Source organism: Crocuta crocuta, unplaced genomic scaffold (assembly GCF_008692635.1).
Source record: "Crocuta crocuta isolate KB4526 unplaced genomic scaffold, BGI_CrCroc_1.0 scaffold43, whole genome shotgun sequence".
In the NCBI taxonomy this organism is placed as follows: domain Eukaryota; kingdom Metazoa; phylum Chordata; class Mammalia; order Carnivora; family Hyaenidae; genus Crocuta; species Crocuta crocuta.
The window spans coordinates 845,371-866,938 of NW_027529429.1; the positions used below are offsets into that span (position 1 = coordinate 845,371).

Here is a 21,568-nt window from a genome sequence, read left to right on the forward strand (position 1 = left end):
TCATCATAGGGTAGAGGGCAGTGCTGAAGAGAGGGCCTGGTATGGGGGGGGCACGGACCCACAGACAAGGGTTCCTGCTTAGCTATATGGTATCAGGAAAGCCACCCAATCTCTTGGAGCCTAGGCTTCATTTAGAATATGAAAGTTATCATAGAGTGCTCTGTCTCATAGGTTGCAGTGAAAATTCGCAGTGGTAAAGCAGAAACACTGGTCAGCAGAGAACCTGATGTGGAAAAGGTTCAACAAACACGAGCTCTTATTACATGTGCACCCTCAGGCCTAGAGCTGGTCATCCCCAAGATCTCTCCCCATCCAGCCAATCCCTCTCTAGGTCACTGCCACATCTCTAGGTCACTGCCAAGTGCAGAGATGTGATAGTCAGCCTCAAGCTAGGCCCCGGCTCCTAGTCCTATCCCCACCTGAGATGTCCCTGTATCCAATACCCCTCTGTGCCTGCTGAGGTGTCCACAATGTATCAGGTGCCTTACAAGCATCCCCAATCCTGACAGCCCCCACAGAGTACAGCCGGACACTGGATACAAACTGCAGTTTATTAAGGCTCCAGAGTGAGAATTGGCACTTGGTTCTGGGCAGGGGCAGGGATGTCAGTGGAACCCAAAGAAGCTGGGCCCAAACAGGTTGGAGGGACCTCCCCCCATCCTCCCTACCCCCCAATAAATAAAGTCTCAGCTCCACCTCAAGGTGCTGGCACAGGGCAGGAAGCCCTCACTGAGAACCCAGGGCTGCTGCCTCCTTCAGATTTCTCCCCACATCGGACCTGGCCCCGGTCAGTGCTGAACAGGGCCTCTGTGGCACTGGTGCTCTGATGGGGCCAGGGTGAGATGTGGGACCTGCCGCCACTGGAGGAGTTTAGGATGGGGAGCTAGCCTCCCCTGTGGCCAATCGTGGTCCGAGGCTGCCCAGGGCAGGCTCAGATGGGGCCTGCATTGGGGACACTGTGCGCATCCCAGGTCAGGGCCCAGCCTGGGCCACAGCTAGATGTGCAGCTCTGTGTCATCAGGTGGCTCCAGGCCAGACTCTTGGCTGAGTGCTGAGGCTGAGGGCCCCTGGGCCACCCCAAATGGAGAGACAACAGGTGAGCGAGCAGCCAGAGGAGACAGTGAGGGTGAGAAGCTGGGGGACATGGCAGCTGAGGACAGGGAGCCTTCATGGCTGATGGGGGAACGGTGAGAGGCTGGTGGGAAGATGGCCCGGGTTGCAGCCGTGCTGGCTGGCTTGGGGGGCACAGACTTGGCTCCTGGGTGGGCCACAGCAGTGATGAGGGGTGGTGGGTCAATACGGGGAGCCGGGGGACATGGCCGAGCCTCATCCTTGAGCCGGGCAATTTCTGTGAAGACACTGGCCAGCGGCTGGAACTGAGGGCACCAGCTCAGCAGGTAGTCCCAGTTATAGCTGCCACGGAGCTCCTCCTCACCAGCCACAATGGCCGTCAGTGCACCTGCCACACATGGCTTGCCATCTGCTGGGAAGCCATAGTCCCCGGTGGGTGCAGGGCTCAGGCCGCAGCCCCCCAGGAAGGCTGTGGCAGTGGCTGGTGGGCCCTCTTCTCGGTACAGAGTGGCTCCTGCACCTGGCAGCAGCAGCCCTGCCTTGCGGCCCTTATACCAGGTATCAGGGGCAGGTGGCTCACAGGATGTGTCACTCAGCCCATCTGCATCCTGCTGGATGCCTGAGTCGGGGCCACGGGCAGCCAAGGAAGAAGCCACACTGGCCACACGTGGGAATTCATTGATCATGCGGATCTCGTCATCCTCTGCAGCTTCTGCTGAGCCTCTGCCACTTGAGTGTGAAGGGTCCAGGGAGCCACCACGGGGGTAGGGTCCTCCAGCACCTGGCCCACCATAGCTGGGGAGAGTCTGGTGATAGAGGTGCTCCGAGGGTGGTGGGCTGGGCAGCTCTCGGCCTAGCTTCTGCAGAGAACCACTGGCCAGGGGCGCCGCCTGTGACATTGGACCAGGGGCTGCCTCAGCCTTGCGGCTACGGGCCCGCACCAGCCCCAGGACCAGCGCTGCTATTGCAAGCACCACCACAACTCCCAGGGAGGCTGCCACAGCCCCCACCAATAGCAGGTTGAGGTCAGGTGCCAGGCCCAGTGCAGTGTGGGTGATATCCACGGTCACAGGCACCGTGGCACTCCGGGAACCAGGCAGAGGCCCCCGTGCCACTACCTCAAGCCTCAGCTCCCGTGGTGCCTCACGTCGTGTCCGGCCTCCACTCCCAGAAGTGCCTGTCCCACTGCCTGGTGCCCGACTGTCCACTCGAAGGTATAGAGCACCTGTAGTCTGGTTGATACCAAAATAGGGGGAAGAGGTGGCAAGGGAATAGAGCACCAGGCCATCAGCACCTCCATCCTCATCTGTGGCCTGCACATGACCCAAGCTGTAGCCACGCCGGGCACCTTCTGGCACCTGGAAGTGAAAGGCTGGAGCCAGGAATACCGGGTCATACTCATCCTCCCCAGTCACCAGCACTGACACAGTGACCGAGGCGGAGAGATTCCCAGCGTCGGCAGCACCCACCAGCAACTGGAAGCTTCCCGTGTGCTCATAGTCGAAGGCCACTCGTGCCCGCAACTCTCCTGTTGAGCTGTTCAGTGCAAATGCCTCACGGCCCTCAGGCCCTGGCCCAGCCTCCAACAGGCTGTAGTGGAGCCTCCCAAAAGCCCCAGCATCCCCATCAATTGCGTGCAGAGTGGTCACAAGAGTGCCTGGAGGCTGGTTCTCTGCCAGGCTGGTGCTGAGCAAGCTCAAAGGGAAGACTGGGGCATGGTCATTCACATCCTGGACTTCAATGGTCACTGGTGCCAGAGCGAAATGTGCCCCAGCAGGGTCGGCAGCCTGCACTACAAGCTGATGTCGAGCCTGGGTCTCACAGTCTAAGGGGCGGGCAAGTCGCAAGGCACCTGAACTCTCATCCAGCTCAAATTGCCCAGAGGGGTCACCTGAGCTGAGCGTGAAACGCACGAGGCCATGAGGACCTGGGTCAGCGTCAGAGGCCTCCACGTGCAGCAGTTCGGCTCCAACGGGTGTGTCCTCAGGAACTGCCATGCGATAGGATGCTCGAGTGAAGACAGGTGGGTTGTCATTGACATCCAGCACAGTGACAGTGACAGGCACAGCTGAACTGCGAGGTGGCTGGCCCCGGTCAGCTGCAGCCACAGTTAAGTTGTACTGGGTTAGGCTTTCAAAGTCTAGAGGTTCAAGCAACACCAGGCAGCCCAGTGCCCGGGGACCTAGTCCACCACCTTCCCCAGCCTCAGCCAGCCGGGGTTCCAGCTGGAAAACTCGGCCCCGGTTGCCACTGACGATGCTATAGTCCACGGTGGCATGAGTGCGGCTTCCGTCAGCATCTGTGGCCTCCAAGGTGAGCAGGGTGGAACCAGGGGGCAGATCTTCAGTCACAGCCACACGATAGTGTGGCAATGTGAAGCTAGGGGTGTGGTCATTCTGGTCCTGCAGCTGCACATGCACTGTGGCTCGTGCTGCCCGGCCTGGCCTTCCATGATCTCGTGCTTCCAGCACCACATCTACCACTCCTGGCCCCTCATGGCCCAACGCCACTGTTCCCACTGTTGTGAACAAGGTCCCTGAGATGAGAAGGGGATGGAGAGAAATATGCATTCAGCAGAGACTGTAGGTGAGCAAAGGGGTGATGCTTTGGGGCCTAGGATATGGCCTTGAAAGTCAGACTCCAGGGAATGGCCTGTGCTGGGAGTTTGTGGAATGGTCTCCAGGATTCAGGAAATGGCTTCTAGACATGCAGTCAGAACAGGGCTTAAAATAGAGACTACGGAGGGGAAAATTTTCTCCCTGGGTCAGAGATCCAGGAGTTGAGTTCAGGCAAGAAATTCTAGGAATGAGGTCAAAATAGGGCCCATCACGGTCAAAAATAAGGGGTCAGATCCCAGGAAGGACGTACCATTGTTGGGGTCAACACTGAAGCCCTCAGCAGGGGAAGCCAGGTGGTAGGAAATGTGACCATTGGCACCTGAATCCCGGTCAGTGGCAGAGACGGAGAGAATGGCACTGCCTGGGGGTGTGTGTTCAAGCAGTGTCACCTGAGGGGTGAGGACAAGTGTTTATGGCCAAGCTTCCCACTGCCCTACTGCCCACTTAGCCTATGTTCTGGAGCCTGATCCCATAAGCCCTGCTTGGGCTCAGCTTGAAGCCCATACTGGATAATCAAACTGCTCACCTTCCTCCATTTCTGGACACAGGATGAAGTACCTAGACACAGTTCCTAGGACATGGAAGGCTGGTTCGAGACAGGACCCTCCCAAGCCCAGGGCTCCATCCTCAGGTCAGTTCCAACATCCAGCTCCACCCCCCCTTCCCCCCCACCCCCGTCNCTTCTAGCCATGTCACTTCCTTCCAGCGTGAACAACACTGGGCCTGGGTGTGGGAACATCTAGGGGCATCAATACCTGGTAGAGGCTCTGCGAGAAGGCAGGTGCATTGTCATTGACATCCTCCACAAACACTGTGAGGTTAGCATGGCCCTCGTGAGGCCCGTCATGTGCCAGCAGTTGTAGGTGGTAGCGGTCACAGTGCTCAAAGTCCAGGGGGCCCGTGAGTGAGAGACGGCCTCCATAGCGACCTATGCTGAAGGGATCCTGGGGTCCAGATGGGCTCAGCACATACCATAGCACCGGTCCTGAATCCACATCATTCCCTGTTACCTGTGCAATCTCTGAGCCCAAGAGCGTATCTGTAATACATAGGACATGTGTGTCTGGCATGGTCCCAGACACCCCTGGAGCCCCAGGGTAGGGTGTTGTACTGCCCTACCACCCTTTGTACCTCTCACTTTACCCAGCCCTCACCTTCTGACACTCGGAGCTCCCACGGCTGGGGGATGGTAGGGCGATTATCATTGGTGTCGATGACCATCACCGTCAGGGTAGCTGAGCCCACCAGGGCTGGGCTTCCTCTGTCTGTGGCCATCAGTACCAGCCTGGACACAGAGCACAATCAAGAGTGGGGCCTGGGGAAAAGGGAAAATCCTGGGCAGGGCTAGGAGGACTCCCAACAGGCTGGAGGTCTTGGGGACTCAGGATGTGGCCCAGGAATTGAGGGGGGATTCAGGGCAGGGCTTGAAGCTGGACAGACCCAGGGTGGGGTGTTGGGAGTCTACAGAGCCAAGCTTTACCGTGTTTCAGCCCAGATCTCACGGTCCAGGATGGCTGTGGTAGTTATAGTGCCCGTGGCTGGGTCTACATGGAACAATCCCCGTGCTGGCTGAGATGCGGCCAGACTGTAAGAGATCTGTCCACTGGGCCCTTGGTCCAGGTCATCTGCCTCCACCTGGTGGGAGGAGGAGGCTGCTGGCACTGAGCTAGCCACAGACAAGTCCGGCCAGCCCTGCCCCCCATCTTCCCATCACACCCCACACCTGCAGCAGGGGTCCCTCCAAGGGTCTGGACTCAGGCAGGAAGGCCACATAGTGGGGCCGCAGGAAGCGGGGAGCATTGTCATTGGCATCTTGCAGGGTTAGGGTCAGCACGGAGAAAGCAAAGGCTCCCCCGCTCTCTGCTTGCAGCACTAGTCGTAGTCGTGGGCTTGCCTCGAAGTCCAGCCCCTCTGCTGAGCGAACTGTGATAGCTCCTGGAGGGGGGAGGGGGGAGAGGAAAGAAAGCATCATGGACAGCCCTTGCCTGCCCTGGAGCCTGCCTTGGTGAGACCCTTCCTCAAGGGCAGCCCTTCCACAACCAGAGCCTCTCGGGCCCAGAAAGGACCTTCCCCAGGAGCCTGTTCTCTCACAGAGCCCCTGCTCCTGCCCCTTACCTGTACTAGGCTGGATGGAGAAAGTCCCTCTCTCATTCCCACTGAGAATGCTATAGGTGATCGGTCCATTTGAGCCCCCTGCATGGACAGCCTTGGGGGAGACAATGAGAGTCCCTGCAGAGAGGACGGTATTGGTTGGACAGTGAGCTAAGGGAGTTTAGGAGACATTTTCAGTAAGTAACGCCAGCTCATCCAGGGATACAAAGCTGGGAGACATTGTTGGGGACCCACCTGGGGGTGCATTCTCACGGAGCACAGCTTCACTACTAGCCCGAGGAAAGCGGGGTCCACGCTCAGACTCCCCCTGCAGCCCAACAATGACCACACCAGTGGCAGAGCGAGCTGGACGGCCAAGGTCGGTGGCCACGATGAAGAGGACACGATCCCGGGGACCCAGGGCTCCAGGGGAGCGGGCCACACGTATTTCACCAGTGTAAGAGTCCACAGTGGTGCCAGGCGGTGGTGTGCCTGCCAGCCGGTATAGAATGGAAGCATTGGCACCAGCATCACGGTCTTCAGCTCGTAGAGTGGCCAGAGGCAGCTTTGGGGTGCTGAGACTGGGGCCTGGGCGTGGCAGGCGCAGCCTTAGGGGACTGGTAGGAAAGGTGGGTGCATGGTCATTGACATCACGCACTGTGATGGTGACAGGTACCGTGGTGCTCAGGGGCCCAGCTGCTGCACCATCCACTGCAGTCACAGAAAAGGCATAGCTGGGACACTGCTCTCTGTCTAGAGCTGTGGCTGTGCGCAATTCCCCAGAGCTAGGCTCCAACAGGAAGGCGCCTGCTGCACCTGCACCCAGGTAGTAGGTCACACGGCCATTGGCCCCAGCATCGGGGTCATGAGCCTGTAGCTGCAGCAACAGAGTCCCTGCAGGTGCATCCTCAGGCACCTCCACAGAGTAGGCAGGCACAGGGAAGGCTGGAGCATGATCATTGGCATCCAGCACTGTCACTGTCACAAGCAGAGTGGCACTGAGAGCTGGCTGGCCTCCATCCCGGGCCTCTATCTGCAGCTGGAATGCTGGCTCCACCTCTCGGTCTAGTGGCCTCATGGTGCCAAACTCCCCAGAAGCTAGGTCTAGGACGAAGGCTCCTGATGGGTCCCCATCTGCAGAGAAGTACATGTGCACATAAACATGTGTCAGCCCATGGAAATGGGGGTGATGTACAGGCAACAGCAAATGGGACAGAGTGGTGGGGAGAGAAACAGGGAGAAAGGCAGAGAAGAGAACCACAGAAGATAAAGGGAGATACACTAAAAAAATCGTTCTCAGAGTGTGGTCTGGAGACTCCTTCCAGGGAATATATAAGATCAAGGATCAAAACTAGATTCATAGCAATACTAAGACATTATTTGCCTTTTTAATTCTTAGTATTTCACAAATGTATAGTGGAATCCAGACACTACATGACTTGTGATGACATCACTTGGATAGTTAATGGAATGTGTGCCTATGAATTCTTACATCTTCTAGAAATAGGCCAAAAGTTTAGAACATAAATGTGTGTTTTCAAAGACTCATTCAGTTTTTGCTGGCTTACCTTTAGTTACACCTGCTATAATCTTTGCAATCTTATTGCTGTCCAGGAAATTATTTGAATCCCTAATATTTCTTTGTGCCTATGCAGAAATATGGCAAGCATTCTTCATTGGCTTGACTTACGATAGCATTTTACAATTTTTCTCAAAAAAAAAGAGAAACAAAATAAAAAATGGAGCATCTGGGTGGCTCAGTCAGTTAAGCATCCGACTTTTGATTTTGACTCAGGTCATGATCTCATGGTTTGTGAGTTCGAGCCCCGCATCAGCCTCTGTGCTGACACAGCACAGAGTCTGCTGGGGATTCTGTCTCTCCCTCTCTCTCTGCCCCTTCCCTGCTCTCTCTCTTTCTCTCTCTCTCACTCTCAAAATAAGTAAATAAACTTTAAAAAATAATAAAAAATAAAATAAAAAATAAAATTGTTCTCAGCTTAAATGTCTAATATAATAAATAGTTATGTTTATTATAAATATGTATTTATACATGTATATATATCACATTGTATCAATAAATATTGATATCACATAAACAAAAACTCTCTAGGGTTCTCAAAAATTAAGAATATTAAGGGTGATAGAGAGCAAAAAGTTTGAGAACAAGTGCTCCACAGAGACAAAAAAAAGAAACAGGAAAATACAGACAGACACAGAGGGAGATAAAGAGCTGAAGAGGCATAGAAAGAGAAACTCAGAAACACATATACACGTGAATGAAAAAAGAAGACAAAGAGAAGGGAAAGGAAACCCAGACACCAGACACACTGTGGCTGACATAAGCCAACAAGGAGTAGGACTGGGCAAGTGGGCGCTGGGTGAGTGGATGTGGGACAGTTCTCACCCAGGATGCGGTACTGCAGCTGCCCGTTGGCTCCCACATCTGGATCAGAGGCCCGCAGCACGGTAAGGGTCTGGGGGTCCTGGCCCTCTGGCACCTCCAGGGAGAGGTGGGCACTCCCAAAGGTTGGGGCATGGTCATTCTCATCCTCCACGGCCACTCGCACTGTGACATGGGTTAAGAGCGGGGTCGAGCCCCTGTCCCGGGCATACACTGTGGGGAAGCAAAATCAAGGAGATCTAGCCTGCTCCCATCCCATGGGGAAACTCGTACTACACAGCATTCACACGTGTTCATTAGGTGCACACATGAACCAGAAAACGTCCATCTCTCTACACTCCACAAGTGCACGGGTGCCTACACATGTACACGTACATATAAATATACAAGTCAGAAGATGTTTTATTCCTTCCCATCTCCCATGCTTAGTGCATGCAAGATGATCTTGGATTAGTAGTAGTGTGACAGAAAAGGCACTAAGTGAGATATCAAAAATGTGGGTTCAAGTCCCAGCTCTACCACTTCCAAGTTGTGTTAGCCTGCACAAGTCACCTAACCTCTCTGGTACAATCAGTAGGTTTCTCTGTTAGATGGCCGACAGTATAATCTGAGGGAATCCTAAAGAGCACAGCTGTGACATGTATTTGAGACTCTGTGTGATGACGATGGTGACAGCTTAGAAGTCTGATCACCTTGCAATCTGCCCCAAAATGATCCAGAAATATGACGAGCTGTGCTGTAATAGGTGGAAGCTTCTAGAAGGTAATTTGGCATTTCTGCCCATGTAACACTGGCTGTTTATAACAAACACCTCAGGCTTTTAGGGTCCTGTCAGTGTGTACCTGTTAAGTTGATCTCCTCCTGTTCCTCCCGGTCCAGGGCCCGAAGAGTTGTGAGAACTCCAGTGTCTGGGTCCAGGGAGAAGGTTTCGCCAGAGATGCCTCCATAAGTCACTTGCCCATTGGCACCTGAGGAAGGGCAGCAAGGAAGGAAGTCAGCGGGTAAATGTACCCTTCCCTGCCTGATGTACCTCTCTCCATTCATCCCCTTAGGTCTTACCCAGGTCTGGGTCGGTTGCCTGTAGAGTGAGCAGAGACGTGCCAGGCGGGCTGTTCTCACGCAAGAGGACGCTGTACTCCTGCTGCTGGAAAGCAGGTGCCTCGTCGTTGACGTCAGCGACACTGACAGTCAGGAGCTGCGTGGCTGAGCGCGGAGGGGAGCCATGGTCGGAGGCCACCACCGTCAGTACGTGCTCAGCTCGCTGTTCTCGGTCCAGGGACCGCACCACCGACAGCGCTCCTAGGTGAGTAGGGTAGGGAAGGTTGGAAGCAAACCTCAACACTCCCTCCACATCAGCACCCTCCCTTGCCCCGACTTCTGCGCCCAACTCACCGGTGCTGGAGTGTAGCCGGAAGTAGCCGTCTCCACCAGCTGCTAGACGATAGGACACGCGTGCGGCCTCGCCCAGGTCTGGGTCCCGCGCTACCACATGCAGTGCCGCGGGCCCGGGCGGCTGATCCTCTGGGATGCGCACACGTGAGGGGGAGGCGAACACCGGCGCGTTGTCATTCTCATCTGTGACAAAGACACGCGCTGAAACGCGCGCTGCGCGGCGGCGGCTGGCGTTGGTGGGCCGGTCGGTGGCTTCCACGAGCAGCAGCAGGGCAGGTGTGGTCTCCCGGTCCAGGCCTCGCGGTGCGCTGAGCGCCCCAGTGCGCGCGTCCAAGCGCAGCGCTGGCACGGGCGGCTCCTGGCGCAGCAGGCGGTAGCGCACGTCGCTGTTGGGGCCCGGGCCGTCCGCATCCGATGCGCGGAAGGTGTACAGCGCCGCGCCAGGATCAGGGTTCTCCGGCAGCGCCAGCGCAAGCGGGTCGCGCGCAAAGGCCGGCGCGTGCTCGTTCTCGTCCTGTACGCGCACCTGCACGCGCAGCAGCCGCGCGCCCGCTCCTCCTGGGCCCTCGGCGCGCACAGTGAGAGCGCGCCACGCCGGGCCCGCCTCGAAGTCCAGGGGCCGGGCCAAGTATAAGCGCCCTGAGGCCGCATCCAGCGCGAAGGTGCCCTCCGGGTCGGCGCCGCCCACCAGCGTGTAGGTGAGTGCGCCCACCCCGGCCAGCTCTGGTGACGCCACGGAGCCCAACAGGGAGCCGGGCTGCAGCCCCTCCGCTGCTGTCACCGTCAGCACGACGGGCACCGGAGCCGCTGGGTCTGGCTCTGAGGGATCCGGTGGGGGCTCAGCCGAGCGAACTGATGGAAGCACCTGTTGTGGACCGAGGAGGAAGGTCAGAATCAAAGGGAGGCGTGTAAAAGGGGTCTGGGCTGGCCTGCTGGGTAGCTGGTAGGGCAGTCCGAGTAGCCTGACTGGAGGCCACAAGGACTCCACGAAGGTGTAGCTCTTGAGGGAGCCCATAGCAGTGGCCAAGAAGTGGGCAGATTTAAGGAAGGGCAGCCTTACCTGCACCAGCAGCTGGAGGCTGGAGCTCCGAGGGGGGCTGCCTTGGTCGTGAGCGCTCAAAGTCAGCACATAGTGTGGACGCTCTGCTCGGATCAGGGGTGCAGCAGTGAGCAGCTCCCCCGAGTGAGGGTGCAGAGAGAAGAGCTCTGAGCCAGGACCTGGGGACAGGTAGAGGAAGAGTGAGGGCATGAGTCCCAGAACTAGGCAGGTCATGCCATCACCCACCAACTCCCTTTTTGCCAAGTCTCCCCATCATACCAGTTAGTGTGTACAGGATGGTGCCATTTTCCCCCTCATCTGGATCCTTGGCCTGCAGAGTCGTCACCAGTGTTCCTGGAGGCACTCGATCTGGTACCTGTGGGGACACACGATTCATCTACTTGAGACATTTCAGGGTCAAGTTCCCTTCACCTGAACACAGGCAGAGCCCCTTTTTCACTCTCACACCTGTTCCAAGAGCCAGTCTTTCTGACCTACACCTACAGCTCTGTGGGGAGACCCCCCATTGCCTTTCACACTTCTTCAGGGCAGGGTCCTGCCACTTCACATACCTGTATAGGGAGGCCACCGCCAGCAGCCCCTGAAGCCTGCAGGAAGGTGGGGCTGTTGTCGTTGAGGTCGAGCACTGCGATGTGCACGGTGCCTGTGGTACTACGGGGCGGGTTCCCCCCATCCTTCACCTGCACCAGGAGCTGGTAGCTGCTCTGCCGCTCTCGGTCCAGGGTTTGGAGTGTGGTCATTTCTCCTGGGAGTGCAGGATAGGGATCATGTATGGGCACAGCCTGAGGCCTGCAGCTGAGAAGCTGGGGTTTAGGGAGTGTGGGAAGGAATGCCAGGGCGAAAGTCCAGGCTGAGTCCTGGTCCTCATGGTGGGGGTCTGGGGATTCTGTCTGGGTATTCACCAGTCTGGGGTTGAGGCTATGAGATCTCAGGATTTGGGCCCCAGTGCTCACCAGTCTGGGGATGGATGCGGAAGGCCTTGCTGTCTTCTGACAGCTGTCGCAGGCTGTAGGTCAGACGTCCGTTGGGTCCTGAGTCTCGGTCAGTGGCAAAGACCCGGCCCACGCTGGTCCCTGGGGGCTGGTTCTCAGCCACAGCCAGGAAGGTGGGCTCCTCAGACAAGCGGGGACTGTGGTCATTCTGGTTGAGGATGCTGACCCTCACGGTGGCTGTGCCTGTCTGCTGCCCCAACTCAGCTTTGGACCCAGACACTGCCATTACCTTCAGTGTGTACAACTCCTGGGCCTCGCGGTCCAGTGCTGCTCGCACCCATAGCCAACCACTCTGTGGTTCCAGGCCAAAGGGGCTACTTGGCCCATCTGCTGCAAGGTGGTAGGTGATGGGGCCCCCATCTGGCGCTTGAGCTTGCACTTGCAGGACCTGAGTTCCAGGGGTGGTGCCTGAGGGCAGGTCCACACGGTAGGTGGGGCTGTCAAAATGAGGAGCCAGCCCACGGGTCCCCATGTCCTGTACCACCACCTGTAGTCGGAAGTGGCTGGTGCGGGGTGGGGAGCCTCCGTCCCGGGCCTCCAGCTCCAGCTCATGGGCTGGCCCCCCTGGAGGCCCCAGAGGTCTCATAAGCCGTACATGGCCTGTGGTGGGGTCCACAGTGAAGGCCCCACCACCCCCAGCAAGTAGGGTAAAGGTGACTCGACCGTTAACACCTGCGTCAGGGTCCAGAGCCCGAAGCGTATAGATGGGGGTCCCTGGGGCAGTGCTTGGTGGCAGCAACACTGTGTCTTCTGGTGCAGGGAAGGCAGGGGAGTTGTCATTCACATCATCCAGCAGCACACGCACCCGAGCCACAGCAAAAGCTGGGGGCACTCCACTGCCTGCCCGCACCTCCAGCTCCAGCACTGGTCCCAGCAGCTCCCGGTCCAGAGGGCGAAGTGTTTGTAACAGCCCCGAGGCCCCATCTAAAGAGAAGAGTCCTCGGGGATCCCCGCCTGATAAGGCAAAGGCCACAGACCCCAGGCGACCTGAGAGGAGGAGAGAGGAATCAGACAAGAGATGGGAGGCACCTAGTGAGTGGGGGCCCAGNGGGCCACAGACCCCAGGCGACCTGAGAGGAGAGAGGAATCAGACAAGAGATGGGAGGCACCTAGTGAGTGGGGGCCCAGACTCTGATCCCAAGGAAGGAGAAGCACTGTCCATACCTGTGTCTTTCAAACTATTAGGGGGACATTCATGCTCCTGAGGATGAAGCAGAGGGCCTGTACTGTGCCCAGGGAGGTGTTGGGGTTGGAACCTGCGTGTTTTATGCCGGGGCTATCTATGGTGTAATACTCTAGGGTACTTTGAAATGGGTTATGTTGGGGTGTCTGGGTATAGCACCAAATCGGTATAATGATAAAGGATACCTGGTGGGTTGTGTGCCTGGACTATGCCGACACTGGTGCCTGGCGCCACATCCTCTGGCACAGAAAAGACATACTGTAGTTGCTCAAATACAGGTGGTACAGGGGTTCCAGGCACAATGCTGATGTTGACTCGGGCATTGGGCTCTGCCTGCAGGCCACCTCCATCCTGAGCCCCAATCTCCAGCTGCACCACAGAGTTGGCCCGTCTGGCCAAGGACCAGGCTACTGTCAACAGCCCTGGGAGAAGGAATAGAAGCACTGATGTATAAGGAAACAGAATAGAGGTAGAAAGGTTATGGGAAGGGGCAATACTTCATGTAAGCAGGTGAGGAGAGAGGTCCGGGGGCAAGGCCTGAGAATGGGAGGATCCTCACCTGAGTGCTCATCCAAGGCAAAGAGTGGAGGGTTATTGCCAGCCAGGATGTGGTAGGAGAGTCGCCCATGGGGCCCCTGATCAGGGTCATGGGCACGCACCCTCAGCACAGCTGTGCCTGGTGTACTCTGGGCACTCAGACTGGCAGCATACTCCCGTGGGTAAAACTGAGGTGGGTTGTCATTTTCGTCTGATACAAACACCTTCACGTATACCATGGACTTGAGGCCTCCCTAGGGAGACATGCAGCCATAAGTCAGGTGGGCCTCGTCTGGTTCTGGTGAATGCCCTGTTCCAACACACCACCTACCCACAGTCTGCCCACTCACCCCATCCACAGCTGTCACTGTGAAGTCGAAGCTCGAAGGCCCCTGGTCTCGGTCCAGGGTCCGGGTCGTGCACACATCACCACTCTGGGCATCAATGCGGAATGGGGGAGACCCTGAGGCCCCAAGTCCAGCACCCAAGGAATAGGAGAGGAGGCCAAATGGGCCGCTGTCTGCATCTGTGGCTGTCACCTGGGGAGAGGCTGGGGTGAGTGATGTCCCATCCTTTTGACCAGAAGAGCCAGAGCTAAGTGGCAGTTAGAAGGAGAAGGCCCTGGGCCATCTGGGAGCCAGGGTCTCCAGATGGTGGACACATAGAGGCCACCAACAGAACATGGGCCAAAACCGAACTGCAGTTCAGACCTCACCACCTAGTTGAGGTTCCTGTGAGCCTCTGGTCACAACATTTATGTCAGCTGGTCAATACATAGCCTTGTTTTATGCACGTTTCTGTTTAAAGACACCTTATGTAATATATATTGTTGATTCATTAACATTGAATTCATGGCCAATGGCACTATAAATCATATCTGAATGAAGCGTATCTAACATACAAATTTTCTTCATAAGGCACATCACAGCTCTCCTGTGCTTAGGAACACCAGACAGCACTTCAGCACTACACTTGGGGACCATTTTAAACAGCAAAATCACCAAACAAAGAGGACAAAAATGCAAAAAATGTGGCATAAATAGACCGCAAAAAGGACCCGTGTTTATAGTATGAGCTGAAACATGAAGGCAGAGCATTGCTTGGAATGTGCACGTCAGGCCACTTGAATTTTTCATCATTCTGCACATGTCCAGGAATGAGTGCAAAAGCTCCATGAGTATTGTTTTGGGGGTTACCAATAAATTTTAGAGAGTCTGCAAATTCACAAATGCGGAATCTGCAAATGATAAGGACTAAGGAGAGTGCTTGGGCTGTGACTGTAAATTCCAGGTGGGTCACAGGGAGTTAATAACCATCACCAAGTCTCATAACTACTCTGAGCAGAGAACCTGTAGCTGATCGATGCACCTACTGGGACTGATATTCTAGCCTTGCATTTTCCAGAGATTGACCATTCCAGAGCAGGGTCTGATTGGTACTGGGATCTAATCACTGGAGTGATCAGGGTCTGCTCTGTGGATTTATGGATGTGGCTCATGCACCTGTGGTAGCGTTTGCCTCTCAAGCCAATCTCATTGGAAGTAAGAGAGGGAGAAGTGCAAGTCCATGGAACATTAAGGTCATTATATCCAGGGGGCTCCACAAAACCAAGAAGTAGGGGAAGGCTTTCCTGGTTAATCCTTGGGCATCCCCTAGACTGGCTCAGGAAAAGTTAAACTATTGGACACCAATGTCAGAAGCCTCTGAACATTTCAGAAGCAGAGCAGCAAGAACATTATTCTGAAAGCCTCTGAGCCTAGGACAGGGCCAGGCACACAGTAGGTACTCTCTATATATTTGTTGAATGAGTAAACAGATATTCTGATTGCCCTTACAACAAAAACTTCCTTCAAACTAAGTTTTACACGTTGGGTGCACATTAGACCCCCAACAGTGTGTTAGCTGGTCTTGGCTTCTGTAGCCTGTGACAAAGTACTCTCTGTGTATACAAGGATCTTAGGGTCATGATATGCTGTAAGAGGAAGCTGGAGAGTTCCCTTTTCATAGCCAGAAAATGTTCCTCAGAGAAGAAGCTAGCCAAGGACTTCTAATTGTTGCCCAGGGCCTTAACAGAAGTGATTTGTGGCATTGTTTACCCTCCAGAGAGACACTAAGACCCTGCCATGGGTCTTAGTCAGGCTAAACCCTGGAAATAGCTCCTGCTCTAGCTCTTTACTGTGGCTGTGGGCCCAGATATCCCAGGAGACAAACATCCCCCTGCATCCATCCAGGCGGGCTGCAGCACAGCTGCTGCACCATCTCCAGAAGCTGTTAAAGACCTTTGCCCTCTGACTCCCTGCAGGAAGAAAGCAATAAATAGTGGTCAGGGGAAGTTGTCAGGAAGTGACCCCAAAAGGCGTAGAGGCCACTAACTGGAAATGACCAAGGCAGAAGTGAAATTCCCGGTCTGTGCAGCTCCAGCTCAGAGGCTCTGCCGCAAATGCGCAGTTCTCTTTTCAGCAGGCGCTCAACCCTGCCTCCCAGCCCGACCTTGGTCAGCCCCCTCTCCCACTCAGCTCTCTTTCATTCCCACTGGCCCCTAGCTGTCATCGAATGCACTATTTCAAGGAGGAAGTAAACACCCTTATCTGTGAATTTTCTAAAGTTCCTACCAGACCACAAACTTACAGCACCCACCCCACCCTGACCTCCTTCCCAGGTGTCTCCTGCTTCTCCTCCTGCTGCCTCCCCCTCCACAGCCTCCTCTGCCTCCCCTTTCCCTGACTCTTCTCACATACTGTTGCTCCCTGGGATCTCTCCCTGGCCTTCTCACTTGACATGCTCCCTCAGGACCTTCTCTTCCACTTCCGTCGCTTTGACCATCATCTACACTTTGACCTGGACCATTCCTCTGAGCTCCAAACCTGCACATCCAGATGCCTGCTCAACATCTCTACTTGGATGTCCCACAGGCACCTTAAATCCAACCTGTCCAAAACTAAACTCATGATCATTCCAAACCCTGTCTAATGACTCTTCCATCCAGGCAGTTGCTCAAGCCAGAAATCTGTTCTTCCCTTTTCCTCTCCCGGTATATCAATCAACTAGGGACTAAGTAAATCCTCATTATCTCTCCTATTTGTCTATTCTTCTCCATCACCATTATCACTGTCCTGACTTATGCCTGAGTCATCTCTCCCCTGGACTATTGTGATTCCCTTCTGATAGGTGTCTGGCCCACCAATCCATCTTCTACACCAGGACTTCTCATCCTTGGCACAACTGGCATTTTGGACCAGATAATCCTTTGTTGTGGTGCTGTCCTGTGCATTATAGGATGTTTGACAGCATCCCTGGCCTCTATGCACTAGATGCCAGTAGCATTCCACCACTTGAGACATTCATGTGTCAGAATGAAATGTCTCTAGACATTGCCTAATGTCCCCTCCAGAGGGCAAAATCACTCCCAGTTGTGAACCACTGCTCTATACTGACTACCAAAATCATCTTTTGAGAAAACAAATATGATTATTACCCTTCCACTTGAAAATATTAAATGTTTTCTAAAGAAAAGTGCTCAAACCCTTTGGCTTGGCTTGACTCCTCACTGTCTGGCCTACCTGCACAGTCTCCCTCCTAGTCTCCCATCCCACACCTTAAACTCCAGAGACACTGAGTCACTTGTAGGCCCCTGAACAAGTCAGGCTCTCCCACTACTCTGTGCATGTCACTTGTGCCTGGACTACCACCCTCTACTCCCTACCATCTGGTCCCCTCACCAATTCCTGCTAATCCTGTTAGTCTCAGCTTAAGGCTCATCTCTTTTGGAATACATTTGTGCTGTCCGTCTGTACCTCACATAAGACCCCATTATGGAAGTTTTCTTATTGCAGTATAACCACTTCTTTCCACATGAATCTCTGCTCTAGACTATAAACTCCATGAAGCAGGGGGCGGGGGTAATGACTCATTCATGACTGTATTCCGTGTCCCTAATGCAATGATTTGCACATGGTAGATATCTGATAAATGTATATTGAGTGAATCGAATATTAGGGCATCTTGTAACAGGTATGAACACCCGGTGGTCATTTTTACTCCTATTTCCCTATAGTTATGAAGAGTAAAAACTCTAGGAAACCCCCTGGAACGTTACCCTCTTGCTTCAGGCACTAATGAGGAGGAAGAAGTTTGGAAGCCATCACCCACTGGTCCTAGGCCAAGAGAGGGAGAGTAAACACATGGGAGAGTGGGTGGGAGCTGGACAGCAGCAGGCAGGCAGGCAAATACCCAGAGTCTGGCCAGTGGCAAGGCGTCAGCTGGATCCAGGCACTGGCCTGAAGTCTAGGCCCTGAGAAGATGCGCTAGGGTCTGGTGGACTTCTGAGACATAAAGACTTCAAGCACTACTCTCCAAAGAGGCCTCGCTACCTCCCATTTCCCCTCTTGCATCCATACTCCACGATGCAGCCAAAGCAATCTTTTCAAAAGACATATCAGATTTGCCTACAGTCCCTCTTTGGCCCCCTGTGATTTTTAAAACAAAATCAAAGCTTGTAATCTGGTCCCTATCTACTGTTTTGTCTCATCTCTCTGCAACTCTTAGCACAGTTGAGGCCAACCTGAATGACGCAGTCACCTGAACACATTACGGTGTTCTGCAGCTCTCTCTGTAGGCCAGGAATCCGCATCCACTCTATAGAATCCATTCGGCAAAGTCTCATTGGCTCTTCAAAGGCCCCTTCCTCTGGGCTTCCACAGCACCTCATATGCCATCTGACACCACACTAGTCACTAGTGTATCTCCCTATCTGGACTGGGACCTGCCTGGGAACAAGACCGTGCCCTTCTTTTCTTCCCTGGGACCAGCACAGTGTAAAGCTTAGAGCAGGTTAGGTTAATTCTTGAATATATCACCTACACACTGACCTAATCTATCCTTCACCCTTAAAGCAAGTTAGTTCCCTAAAAACACAATCTGTAGGGTGGAAGGAGGGAGGGTTGAAGAGGATGTTTAGGGTGGTGAAACTACTCTGCATAATACATGCACAATGCATGCCATCATATATGTCCATCATACATACACATACACATTATACATTTGTCCAAACCTATACAATGTACAACCCCAGGATTGAACCCTAATGTAAACTATTTTGAGGGAATTGGGGTGATAATGTGTCAGTGTAGGTTCATCAGTTGTAACAAATGAACCACTCTGGTGGGGGAGTATACATGTATGGAGACAAAGGGTATATGGGAAATCTTTGCCCTCGACTCAATTTTGGTGTGAATCTAAAAATGTAGCCTCTAAAAAACAAAAACAATGGGGCCTGGTTGGCTCAGTTGGTTAAGTGTCTACTCTTGGTTTCAGCTCAAGTCATGATCTCATGGTACATAGGTTCAAGCCCCCTGTCGGGCTCTGCACTAATAGTGTGGAGCCTGTTTTGGATTTTCTTTCTCTCTCTCTCTCTCTCTCCCCCCGCTCCTTCTCTGACTTCTGTCTGTCTCTCAAAACAAATAAATAAATATTTTTTAAAAAAATGAAACAATATGATCACACCCTCTTCTGGCTCAAAGAAGTTCAGTGACCTCCTTTGCCTTCCAAATAAAGTCCTAACCCCTCACGGCTTGGTCTCCAAGGACTTCTGCAATCTGGCCTCGGCCTGCCTCTTTAGTTTCATGCCCCCTCCATCTCCTCCAGGCCTGACTTACAGGCACTCTGTGGTTCCCAGAGTCTGTCCAGGGCCCCCACCTCCTCCTCTGAGAGGCCTTCCTGCTCTGGACATTGGGATCTCACTAATAGTTCTCATTATCTTGTGCCTGAGCTCAAATGTCTCATCAAGACTCAGCTCCAGGGAGAGGGATGGGGGTTTCTTCCAGCAGAGCCCAGAACTGGATGGGGGCTCCATAAATACTGGCATCTCCTTAGGGAAACAGGAGCCACATGGGTATACAGAATCTCCATCTCTGCCTTTCAGAACAGCTTGAGATTTGATAGAGTTTCTCTCACTTCTTGACACCACAGGACACTTTTTCTCTTGATCCAATCTTAGTTCCCCCAACTGCCTTACCTGGCCCAGCTCTCGCACCCTGCTTTCTCATCTTATCATTAGCTCTCACCCTCTGCACAGACTTTGGAGCTCACAGGATAGGACCAAACCCTCTGACTTAAGTCACCATAAACAGATGCACCTGCAAGGCTTGGTTTCTGTTCTGAGGTCCCTGTGACCCTTTCATCCATTCCTGCCCACAGCAACATCCCGCTGTGTGTAGGACTTAACTTACCTGCAGGAAACAGGTTCCAGGCTGGGTGCCCTCAGGCAGCGAAGCATTGTAGAAAGTCCTCTGGAACAGGGGCTCATTATCATTCACATCTTGCAGGGCCACACTGACTGTGGCGGAGGAGGCCAGAGGAGGCAAGCCCCCATCTGTAGCTACCACAATCAGCTGTGGCTGAGGTTCCAGTTCATAGTCCAGCGAGGCAGCTGTGGTAATGATGCCTGACGTGGGGTCAATGGAGAACCAGCGGGTGTGGGCACCAGGGGCCAGGCTATAGGTGACCTGACCATTGGTGCCCTGATCAGGATCCCGGGCTGTCACTCGCACCACGAAGCTGCCGGGAAGTGCAACTTCAGGAAGGGGCTCAGGTCGGTAGAGCTGACGGTCAAAGGTAGGCGCATTGTCATTGACATCAGTGACGTGTAGCACAAAGGTGGCCTCGGCCCGCAGTGGGGGTGAACCTGAGTCTGTGGCCGTAACCCGCAAGTTATAGGCATCCCGTTCCTCCCGATCCAGCTGCCGAGCTACGCACACCAGGTAGATGACGCTGTCCTGAGTGCTTAGGGCAAAATGGCCCTCTCCACCCTCCAGGGAAACGTTGACATGAGCAAAGTCACCATCATCTGGGTCTGACACAGAGATGCGAGCAACGAGCTGGCCAGGTGGGGCAGCCTCGGACACTCGTGGGGAGCCATCTGCACTCAGGAAGATGACAGTCATGGAGGGCTGGTTGTCATTGGCATCTCGCACGTGCACAGTCACAAAGGCTGAGCCCAGCTCAGGGTGAGCCCCACCATCCCGCGCCTGCACCACCAGTTCATGGACCCGCCGTTGCTCAAAGTCCAGTGGCCGCTCCAGCCGCAGCAGTCCCGTGTGTGCATCAATGGAGAAGGGTCCATCACCCTCGCTCTGCCTCCGGTTGATTTCATAAGTCACAGCCCCATTGGCGCCAGCATCAGCATCAGATGCATACACCTGTAAGACAGGACTGCCAGGGGCCAGGCTCTCAGACACAACAGCGTGATAGCGGCTCTGATTGAAAGCTGGGGCATGATCATTGATGTCCAGCAGTGTCACATCCAGCAGGGCCTGGGCCCTCCTCGGGGGTGAACCGCCATCATAGGCTTCCAGTTGCAGCATGTAGTGTGAGCGATTCTCTCGGTCCAGCTCCCCAGTAACTACCAGTTCTGGCACTGGGGCCCCATCCGGACCAGGACGTGTCTCCAGCTGGAAGGTCTCTCCAGCCGCATCACCAGATAGTGCATAGCCCTGGGTTCCTAGGCGGCCAGCATCTGCATCACGAGCAGGCTCCAGCGGGTAACGGGTGCCAAGAGCTGTATGCTCAGGTATCTGCAGGGCAGCCCGAGCCTGCGGGAAGGCTGGAGCATGGTCATTGATGTCAGCCACTCTCACAGTAACCTCTACGGTGGCACCGTCAGGAGTGACTGCGGTGAATCGGTAGCGATCTCGCCGCTCACGATCCAAGACACGGGCTGTACGGACCACTCCACTGTGTTCATCGATGGCCAGGTCTGTGCCCACCCCACTGCCTTCTTGGGCAGAGATGAAGTACATGGGAGGTGCTGCCGTGCCTGGCGGAAGCCCTGCACTGATGTCCCCAATCAGTGTGCCTGCCGGTTGCTCCTCATCAATCTGTAGGTCCAAGCTCCCGGCCTGACCCCAGGCGCCTGACCCTCTGGCCCCCACCAGCAGCAGCAGCAGCAGTGGTAGCAGGCGGAAGGGCCTGGAGCTCTGCATACCAGTGCAGGAAGGCACAATGCCCGGCTCCTTCTGCATGACAGGGGCAGTCCAGTTGTGACTTGGGCTCCAGCTCTGGGCCAGGCTCCAGGCCCAGATTGATCTAAGGTTTTGGATCGGGTCCAACTCAGGCCCTGGCTCCAGCTCAGGCTCCCTGACCTGGGAGCAAAGCAGAAGGAAAAAGGTCATGATTGGGGAGGTGGGGGAACAGAATTAATGGTCCAGGGAGACTGGGACGGAAGCC

The 21,568-nt window shown here is 54.7% G+C and overlaps 1 protein-coding gene across 1 annotated transcript; it reads right to left on the minus strand.

Annotated features, from left to right (window-relative positions):
• Nucleotides 1–537: 537 nt before the first annotated feature.
• On the minus strand, nucleotides 538–21,363 carry DCHS1 (dachsous cadherin-related 1). Its single transcript, XM_077759554.1, has 20 exons — nucleotides 19,573–21,363; nucleotides 13,696–13,884; nucleotides 13,368–13,599; nucleotides 12,994–13,230; nucleotides 11,587–12,612; nucleotides 11,185–11,378; nucleotides 10,892–10,988; nucleotides 10,634–10,791; nucleotides 9,574–10,438; nucleotides 9,241–9,480; nucleotides 9,024–9,149; nucleotides 8,185–8,394; nucleotides 6,036–6,914; nucleotides 5,805–5,918; nucleotides 5,413–5,624; nucleotides 5,170–5,324; nucleotides 4,844–4,974; nucleotides 4,445–4,728; nucleotides 3,940–4,078; nucleotides 538–3,607 (listed from the first exon to the last, which is right to left on the minus strand). Exons 1-20 carry the CDS (start codon nucleotides 21,361–21,363, stop codon nucleotides 996–998), a joined length of 9,891 nt encoding a protein of 3,296 aa, XP_077615680.1. The 3' UTR covers nucleotides 538–995.
• Between the last annotated feature and the right edge of the window lie 205 nt (nucleotides 21,364–21,568).